General features: G+C 31.7%; 1 protein-coding gene across 1 annotated transcript; it reads left to right on the top strand.

Annotated features, from left to right (window-relative positions):
• Positions 1-6,006: 6,006 nt before the first annotated feature.
• On the top strand, positions 6,007-10,606 carry LOTGIDRAFT_160907 (hypothetical protein; the record flags this gene model as incomplete). Its single annotated transcript, XM_009056083.1, has 3 exons — positions 6,007-7,101; positions 8,421-8,563; positions 10,477-10,606. The coding sequence occupies 3 exons, from the start codon at positions 6,007-6,009 to the stop codon at positions 10,604-10,606; spliced, it is 1,368 nt and encodes a 455-aa protein (XP_009054331.1).
• Between the last annotated feature and the right edge of the window lie 700 nt (positions 10,607-11,306).

Here is an 11,306-nt window from a genome sequence, read left to right as displayed (position 1 = left end):
TTAAATTTTATGTTAATTCTAAGACTTAGTATTCCTTTAAAATGATCTCATAATTATAAATATTCACACCGAATTTCATTTAAATTGGATGAAAACTACAGTCTCTATTGTGTTCACAAACAAATTTTGACGCGTTTTTCATAAGTCAAGGGCAATAACTCAAAAACCGTTCATCGAAAGATCGTCAACTGCGAATTTGTCCAAGATCTCATCAATATAAATGATCACACCAACTTTTAATTAAAAACAGATACAAACTGTAGTTTGTAATGTGGCCTTATAAAAGTGACATGTCGTATATAAATGTAGTAGCAATAGATATTGGGAAAGCTAAATTGAGTTGTAAAATTGGATGTTAATGCACATTCTTTACAGCAATGCACCTTTGACTATAGATGTGTTGGTAAACCTATTAATGAAAGCACAGTCTAAAGCTTGGTAGTAATACTGTCTCATTCATAACACTAGGTACCGTCAGTACGGCATGTTATACAAAATCAATAGACAACACTAAAACTCTATTTTATGTGATATTCCTATCATTGGTTCATCCACTATACCATACTAAATTGTCAACTCAACAAAGATCTGGAAACTGATATGTTATAATGCTATAAAATTTGGACAGATAGCAGAAGCACAGTAAGTAATAATCAATTTATTTGATATAAACAGATTTATTTGTCAAAAGTCAGATGTTTTTTTTTTAATTTAAATAAGGGATTTGAGTGAACTACAGAAGTTAATGGTGTTGAAATGTGAAAATGTGGTGATTAATCTACATGTATATATACAAATAAATATATTCATCATCACCATAAAACGATGAATAATAAGAATTTTATAATTTATAAGGTATAAAGGTAATAACCTTAATAATATTCATACCTCAATACCTAAATAGCGTTTCCCATACAAATAATCTAAAAGAATTTAATAAAAGTAAGCATTTTTGATACAATCAAGAAAATCCAGTTCTATAAACAGCAACGAAACATATTTAGATAATGGCCACTAAATGAATGCCATCTTTTATAAGCAAGTAAATCTAGCTTCACTCTTAAATGGCATTCGTAAATAAAAGTCCTGTCATACAAACTAATGTTTTGCTGACAAGCTCTGGATAGCTGAATATTCCTCTAGAAACTCTGACTCTGGCTAATTTGATTATGTGCAATATAAAATGTGAAGCTGCATTTGTTTCAAGACGAATGTACTAAGGAAACTTATTCATGGCAATTAAATAACAGCTATTATGATGTAAAAAGGACATGTTTTGTCCTTGGTCTTTTTGTAAATCTTGTTCTCTCTGAACACATCATTAAGAATGTCCGGAAATTAATCAATCCTATTACATTCACGAGTCATTAATTTACGTTCGTCGTAGTCATTCTTTGTACATGGGTACTAAACATGTATATGTGTTAAAAGATGTTAAGATTGGCAATATTACACCACATAACATTTTCAGCAAGCCTACTTATGTCATTTGATTTATGACAAACTGTTATGCACAAACTATGCATCGGAGAATATAATTTTATATGCACCAGCCTACTATTCGTAGAAATCGAGCAGTAGAACATCGCGGAATGTCATCGATGCAATTGCGTCAAACAAAAAAATATTCACATTTACATTCCATTGTTGAAAAATGTTCTAAGTATCAGTTTTTCAATCCTTAGTTACATTTAATTTCTTGTTTGTGTAATATATATTTAATTGAACCTGATCATTAGGCCATAAACGATAGTGACAGCGCTTTAAAAAAATTGTTGTTCAATTTGAGCGTTTATTATTTTATGAAAACTTGAATGATTAATCACTGTTTATTGTTCATATTGAAACCACTTTATCATATCTTCATCATTACTTCGTTTATTTTCTCGTTTGCCGTATCATTAATTTATCAATCTCTAACTTTTATGTTATTCTTCAAGGAATAATACATAATAATAGTTATCAACACGACCACTGATCCTGCCAGAAACCTGAGTTAAAATTAACAACGAGAAATATACAACATGTGTAACCTGTTGATGTATTATGATATGGACCTGCTCTAACAAATCAGATAAATCTATCAAAAATCTCAGTTCTTTGTTATAAAAAATAACAATTGTCAGAAATTGTCATGTTGTTCTGGAGGATTCGCCTGTTTATGTAAAACATATACCATTGAAGATGCGTAACAACGATACCAGGAAATATCGGCCTACCACTGGAAAATTATATGGAAATATGTACTGTAGGATTTATAAGACGATTTCCGAACGCTTAAAGAAAAAAGGAACACGTAGTGACGTTAAGGTGAACCCAATATAAAGTACATGTACCCTGTGGTTATATTTCCACATAATTACAATGTATTCCAAAGACAATTGGTAATGTAACAATAGTGCCGCATTAGTAATGTAACAATAGTGCCGCATTAGTAACGACCATCGTGTCCCATTAGCTAGGAGATTGTGAATAAATAGCTGTGAGCCACAAATATCTAATTTGAAGAAATAGCACACCAATTTTTCACCGCAAAGCCCAAGTGTGTATATCAGTTTTCATTAAAGACGGTTCAACTGTGGGATATATATATATATATTGTATGTATTGTATATATATTGTTGAATCTCTATTTACACCTTCTTCGTCAATCGGCAACTCACGGCAGATGCAATAAATGAATGTCTTTTTCTGAAGTGTCCTCTGCAGCAAGCCCCCTTGTATGACGTTTCCGCGTAACATTGTCGCGTAACACTACAACTTGAATTTAGCTCATAGTTTTAGAACCATTGGGGTTATAATCCCAGCTCTCAATTAATACTATTTTATAATTATCCGGTAACATTTTTCATCATTTCATTTAATATAGTATTAGTTTATATTTTGGTTTGGTTTTACACGTTTGAAGTTCGGAACGACCAGCCTATGATGTACAGGTCACCATTAAAACACTCTGATCTGTTTCACCGTTTTTCATATTCCATTTTCTGAAACGTCTTACAAATTGTAATATGGATGCTAAATAATGACAGTTTTCATTCTTTAGAGAGTTGCTTCTGGAGTCACAAGCAATAGTATTGCGAAAGATAGTGCTCGTTATTACTTGTATTGGCTATGATTACATGGTCCATTAGCTAGCTAAAAACGATAATTTCGTATTGTCACTGCCATGTTCAAGATTAGCTTTGCTGTAAATCTATATGTGAAATATACAGAACGTTGTATAGTTGAAATTATTCGTTAAAACATAAATTGGTTGGAATAAAAACATAAAACATAAAAACAGGAAAGATGACTCAAGTCATGTTTCCCAATGAACAATAATGTATGAATCTTGCTCTTTACATTAACGTCAAAAGAGGGAGTAATCCTTGTTTTATGAACTTTTATTGATTATAACACTAAGTAAATCCTAATCCTAATTTAAGGTCTTACTAATGGTTCATTAATGATCACAGCTTAGTAATTACAGTGTCTGCTAATTTAAGATTACCAGTCAGTACTAGTAATTGTTTTTGTGGCCAGATATATTTTCATGTCCATGGTAGTCACTGAAAAATTTTTAAATGATTTTATCATTAAATTTTAAATGATTATGTTATCATTATATTGTAAATGATTATGTTATCATTATATTGTAAATGATTATGTTATCATTATATTGTAAATGATTATGTTATCATTCATTATATTGTAAGTGATTATGTTATCATTATATTGTAAATGATTATGTTATTTTTATATTGTAAATTATTTTTTTATTATTATATTGTAGGTGATTATGTTATCATTATATTGTAAGTGATTATGTTATCATTATATTGAAATGATTATGTTATCATTATTTTGTAAATGATTATGTTATCATTAATTATATTGTAAATGATTATGTTATCATTATATTGTAAATGATTATGTTTTCATTATATTGTAAATGATTCTGTTATCATTATATTGTACATGATTATGTTATCATTATATTGTAAGTGATTATGTTATCATTATATTGTACATGATTTTGTTATCATTCATTATATTGTAAATGATTATGTTATCATTATATTGTACATAATTATGTTATCATTATATTGTAAATGATTATGTTATCATTATATTGTACATGATTATGTTATCATTATATTGTACATGATTGTTATCATTATATTGTAAATGATTATGTTATCATTATATTGTAAATGATTATGTTATCATTATATTGTACATGATTATGTTATCATTATATTGTAAGTGATTATGATATCATTATATTGTACATGATTATGTTATCATTATATTGTACATGATTATGTTATCATTATATTGTACATGATTATGTTATCATTATATTGTACATGATTATGTTATTATTATATTGTACATGATTATGTTATCATTATATTGTAAATGATTATGTTATCATTATATTTAAATGATTATGGTCAAATTTGTATAGGGTTATATATTATGCAAAAACATGTCTTAAAATACAACACAGGAAACACAAAAACACTTAATCTGAAATAATTATTCTTCAAGAGACATTGTGTAACCATGTTAACAAACTTTACAAATCTTCTTATATAAATAATGTATATTTTAATTAAATATAAGACCTCCAGACACAAACTCGCTTTTGCAAAAGGTTATTGATTAAATTTCCGATTTCAAATCAGTTTTTAAATATATAATAAATTGAAAATATATTGTTCTGTTTGAAGCTTATGAAAGCGAGGAACATGATTTCGTCATGACAACGGTAATGGAAGTGTTGAAAGCACGTGTTGCATGAAATATTTTAAAGCTTTGACATTTGAGTGGTTATTGCTGATCATACGTAGATAGTCATTTTTCCAATTGTAAAGAGATAATATAGAATATATATTTTTATTTACATTCTCGCATGCATTTGTGACCGATGACGTGAGAATAATAACAATCATATCATCCACTGTACGTCTCTTTTAAATTAAATTACGACCGGAGATATGAGTTTAAGGAGTTGCTGGAACTGAACGCAACTGATAAAGCACGACACCAGAAAGGGACACAATGTTAATTGAAAAGACTCATCATCACAAGCTTAATTCGCTGAAGATTATCTTCTTTCAGTAGAGATACACAAGAAACATGGTACCATCAATGATTTATTGTACCTCTGAGATTGAAGATGGTCATTATTAATTACGATAAATAAGAGATTACTATTCGACTGAATATATAACATATGTATAATATGTATTATTATATCTAACAACTTGGAGCATTTAAAATGCCCAATTAACAACCAACCAGTCTGAAATTTGCATCTGGATTTACTACAAACGCGACAGAGCCTGACACACTTGGGGACACTCATGCCGCACTGTGATCAGTTTTATTATAACTAGCTGCCCTTTCAGTGAGTCCACATAGCTAATAATGGATATTTGGTTTATTTGTTTCAGGTGAAGATTATTGTTGCAAGTTTCTGCTGTCTCCTGCAATGCGGATCGGATATGAAGCATCCTGTCATTCGGCTAGAGCAATTAACTAAGGCCCTGAGTGCTGCAGAAGGTTTAAATCGATGAGGTACTGACTGATGCAGCTTCTTTACAAATTTATCACACTCCAACATTTAGCTAAGTTGTCAGTCTTCATGAGTCCAACCAGGGGAAAGCAATACTCCATATTCTATCACACTTCAATTAATGACTATTACAGTATAAATTGCCAGTAAAACAATTGAATTATTGTGAATGATCATTATCTCAAAAAGTAAACATTCATATTGTTTGAGAAAACCTGGGCATTCCACACCGTCTGTTGATTGCTACAACAATGAAGTATAAAGAAGAATGTATATAGTATGAATCGATTTAACTATCTCTGTATAGCCTGTACAATATGAAACAATATATAATTAATATGTTGGTCGTATTGTTTATATTACAGATGACTAGTCATGGCTGATTCTTGATTCCAAGTTAGTTTCTTCACTTTAACAACTATCGGGTAACGTATACAGCAATGGCCAAGCTGTGTCGCCTGGTGCAACTTAATGATCGTTTTAATTCTCAGGTATTTACCTTCACTTTACCAGGGAAAATTACGAGGGAATTTACACCAGATACTTACGCCAAGGAATTTGTGTATGGTTTTCAGAAATGGGTTGTGTCTTTTATAAGAAGTGAACGTCACATTGGTGCTTTTCTCCGGTTGCAGACTGCTGCCAAGGACACAACATGTGGCTTAGACTTTACATTCACAGCATTAAACAGGGAACATTTTACAAGAAACGAGTCTATACCATTTAAAGGTAGTCAATTTACATTTCATGAACATACTCATGGGCGAAAAAACTTTATGGAAATGGATGACATCGTGCACAGGAAATTTCTGCAGGACAACGGTGATATATTAATAGAGTTAGAAATGAGAAAAATAAACTGCTTATATGAAAATCATATGAAAATGATTAAAGAAGGTCAGTCTCGTCATGGTTATGGTGATCGTCTGGAAACAACCTATTTTTCTTTTGGTCTCTTTGATTGGAGTATTTCTCTATTTCCGGATGTTACGTCTACTGAAGCTGATGGAAGTGTTGCGGTGCAGCTTCAACGGCACACAAGTTTTGATCACATGTGTAACGTGAAATATAGGGTGATTTTAGGCGACGATGCATCTTTTGATTCTGGTGAATTAACTCAGATGCTTGATGCCTCAGGATTTGGTGATCCATTTACTGTTGGTGCTTCAATTTCTCGTCTGTCGCGTGGTAAGAGTTCTCTTAAAGTGAAGGTGGAAATGATGTCGGTTGTGTCTGTTAGTGAGGTACCTCTCCCAGTATCCAATAATTCTAAAGGAAGAGCTCACTGTTATGATCGAGATAAACAGGCCTGGATGTTGGAGACCGATACTTCTGGCAAATTCCTCTCATTTCGCCTGTATTATACAGATATATCTCATGTTCCACGGAGATTTTGTAGATATGTTGTGTGGGATTTATCAATTGTGTGTGGTAATAAAGTAGTAAAGGTTGGTGAAGGTCCATACAGTAAATATTATATACAACAAGATCTTGACGAAGGATTCTTTATGAGAACGAACATCGCTATAGATGAGGTAAGAAACTGTAAAAGAATAGAGCCATCGTATATTCTCTCTGTCACTTCAGGGCTCAATTTCAGCAAGCCGTTTCACTCTGCATTATGAACATTTGACTTCCGGTTCGTCTGTGATTGTATGATAATATATTGCCAGAGAATTACTGATATTCGCTACTGCACTGAACAAAGACTGATATTAACGCCCTTTCAATTTAGCCTGTTTTCCTGTTGAAGAAAATAAACATAATTTTGCTCTTGTAAATCTTGAAACCAACCAGTTGATAAAAAACAGACATTCGATGAATAGTTTCTGTGTTATTGCCCTTGAATAAGCCAAAATATGTGCTGGGTTTAGATGATTTTACTAAAATAAAATAAAACTGAGTTAATAACCTGGTTTAATATAGTATAAAGTATAATCTTATAAATATTCCAGGATAAAAACGTTATTTAATTGGGTTTAACTGTCTGTTATTTGTAAAATATTGGCGAATTGTCAGCTTGTTAAGTTACAGTATCAGATTTACTGGCAGATTTATTTAGAATTAGATTAGAATACACACAGAAAAAGCCTTAATGTGAAGGAATTGAAGTATTTTCTTCTGACTTGTAAAAGATTTTCATTATTCTGAGATGTCATTGAAGTAACACTCAATATTTCCTATGAGACACATTGATTCAGTAATTAGGATCTGAAGAGACTACAGTAGGCCTATTGAATTTTGAACGTTCAATAAATAATCAGTTTGTAGGCAAAGTCGACGTCTGTCAACAAAAAGAAGCACAAGTTTGCATGGTATTTGGATGAAGTTAGGTACACATTATGCATATTGATGATTTTATTGAATGTTGGTTACACATTTTATAGGTTGATGATATCTTGAAAGGACTTTTTGGGGGTAAAATTTCGCGGAACAGAGTTGCATACTTGAGCGCAAAAGGAACATCTCACTGTAGAAGATTTTTTCTTTCTCACACGACATCGAGATGATATAGAATTATTCAAACACTGCAGATGATAAATACGTTGTATTAAAGCAAGGGCAATAACTCAAAAAAAGTGCCTAGAAATGATTCATATTCGAACTGTGATTTCAATCTCCATAAACACACTAGTATTATCTTCATCGCGTTTTCATACAAGCACGGCTTTTGAAATATGCGTATATAGATGACAGCTACATAAAAGGACCAGAATGAAGGAAATATTAAATTGATTTACCAGATTTTCCACCAATTTAACAAATCCAATGAGTGATTTAAGCTGTCTGACCTGTCAAAATATAATCCAAAAATCATTAAATATACAGTATATGACTGATAATTTTATTTTAGCTTTCAGACCCAGACAATGAGTTCATTGATTTGAATGATAAGAAATTAACAATTTATATACAATGGATCCAATCGCATCTCCTTGTCTTCCCTAATTATAATAATTTGGACGATGTTACTCGTCTTCATAAACATCAAATGGGGTGAGTAGGCATTCCATTCATTCTTTCATTCATTCTTTTTCTCATCATTTACAAGACGCGTCCTGTCTTCTGTCTATATCTTGATCTTTCTTTGTCACTCTAATATTTATTTAACCTGTTAATATGTGTCTGTTAATAGCTGAAGACATGCAATCAGTAAGTGATTGCTTTTCTATTTATGGCAAATTGAGTACGTTCATGATAACTTTTGGTGTTTCCTGTTTATCTCCATGATCACGTTGAGATATTTCATTTGGATTTTCAAATTCAAATAAATAGCAATCTTGACGTATCTGGAAGAATTATGAATTAATTTGTTTACTTGAAAAGTCTTTAACTTATCCAATATACTTTACTACAGTGACTTGATGGTGCCTCGCACAACACAAAAGCAGTCTCCTGTGGTCAGAACGATCTTTCTGGACACTGGTTGTATATCAACAGGATCTAAAATACTCCCCTGGCTCAGATAAAGTTGTATTCTGTCCACCAAATGGCGACTAATTAGCTGTAGAGTTTTTAGACAGATATATAATAAGGTCTCTAGAGACCATAGAGATTTTAAGAATAAGGCTAATTAGAGGATGTCTGAATGGCCAGGTCTTACTTCCGCTGTCAGAAGTCAATTACACTGATATTTTGATCGTTACGTTGTGCTTTTAATGATTCTTCCAGACCAGTTCATGGTTTTGTCATTGATATTCATTAATTCTGGATATTCTAATAGAAACTATAGTTCTGGGTTGCTTTTTGATTCCGTTGGATTCTTTCCATTGCTTTGGTTAAGGTTATTGAGAGAAGTTGGAAATATTAGGTAATTATTAGGTTTTGATAGTCCTAAGAAAATCCACGTACCGCGCTAGCGCTTGCTCGGACAGGGGGGTGTCTGAGGAGGGATGATATTTTTTGAAATTTTAAGGCTGAATTTGCGCGATTTGGTGTGTACTTTTTTGTAAATTACTTGTTATTTTGAATGAATATTGCTTTTGTTTGGCATTTAGGCTAAATCATCCACTGACAAATGTAACATTTACATTTGTACAATCGACATTTCACACATCGTCATTTCATCATCGAGCATCTACAATTCTACATATTATTTAAGGTTGACAAATTGACAATGGAACATTTAATTTACATTTACAAATCAATATTAAAATTACCAATATACATTTAAACTTTTACAACGTGACAAATGTATTTTCTTCAAGTTACTATACAAATGTACTTTCACAAATCGACATTATACATTTTGTCGTTTTGCAAAGTAATTAATATTGACATGGAAACAACTCCATAGAAGTTTATAATATAAGTTTTATTAGTACCAATATTCAGAAAAGGTTGTAGAATGTCAATGTTTATGATCATTAAGAATAATGACAGAGTCGGGATGTTAATAGCTTTATCCCTATCATAAATGGATTTTCTTGCCTATCACACAGTCGTTTATCCACAAATTCATTATTTTACCCTATTCTAGTAATGTTCTGTTCCTAATTTGATTATTAAAGACAATCGCTTTCCATAAATCTATATTGGTAATTTTCTATCTGTCGAAGTATAACACGCTTGTCCCTATAGGTGCTAGTTTATGTCAACAGGTTGTTGGTATGAATAATTTAGCACCATTATAGAATTACCAAAGGGGAAACTGGTATGTCTGTAGCTCTTGAGAGAACTAATTTGCAAGTTAATTTCTAATATTGGTTAACGTACTGGAGAACCTGCATGTGTCCCGTAACATTTTAAACCAATAGCATTTGTATTCCTAATTGCATAACATATTTTCTCCCGTGGGTGTCCAGTGTAAATTTCAATTTCATCTCTATCATTCCTAACATTGACTCCTGTTTATGTCTTTAATGATAGACAATTTGGGTAAAACTAACCTGTATTTTTTGTTCTTTCAGACGAGAAATAATGGCCTTACAAGCCGAGAATTATGCCTTAGAGAAACAACTATATAGTTACCAACAGTCTATTGCGAAAACAAACTCGTTAAAAACCAGGCAAAATTCAGATCCTCTACTACGCCATTAAAATCAAACCTCGTTTGTTTTATCTTAATCTTTTGGACCTGTAATGTGAAAAATGGATGTTGAGCACAGCACTATGTTGGGATTTTTTTTTGCACAATATTATATTGATGTAAGGTTTTAAAATCAAAGAATGATGTACATGTTCAATAAATGATACTTACAATTGACCATTATCTGTTTGAAGTAATAAAATCCTGTCCCACTGTCAAATCGTTTTTCTATGAATCTTTCATGTTCTGTTCCATTTTGTTTTTCTGGTTTTAAACATCAAAACACTCCACTTTTTTCATGTTTAATATAACGAAAAAGCACTGGCAGCCAGGCTGCTCAATTATTTACGTGAAAACGTAGCTGTATAAACAGCGAATCTTTTAAATACGATATAATAATCAATTTCCATCGGCTGATGAGGCTGTTTGAAGTGTATTAGAAATTAAGTCCTGTGTTTGTACGTTGGTGGAAAAGCAGAGCATACATTCCACATTCTTCGAAATCCCTCCTTTTTGTTTTTGACACAATGTAAGTATGAAGAATTGAGGTGTCAAAGGCCCATTTTAATATGTGTTGTGAGCATTCCAATGAAGTCCATGAATTGGAATAATAGAAAGATAAGGGAAGAAGATTCCGATCCAGAGTGACTGGTGTGGTGTACGGTGCGGGATTATCGATACAGAAGAAAATAGAAGAAGTGAATAAACAAG

The sequence above is a fragment of the Lottia gigantea genome (genome assembly GCF_000327385.1).
Source record: "Lottia gigantea unplaced genomic scaffold LOTGIsca_26, whole genome shotgun sequence".
Taxonomy (NCBI): Eukaryota; Metazoa; Mollusca; class Gastropoda; family Lottiidae; genus Lottia; species Lottia gigantea.
This window is presented reverse-complemented; position numbering and strand designations above follow the sequence as displayed.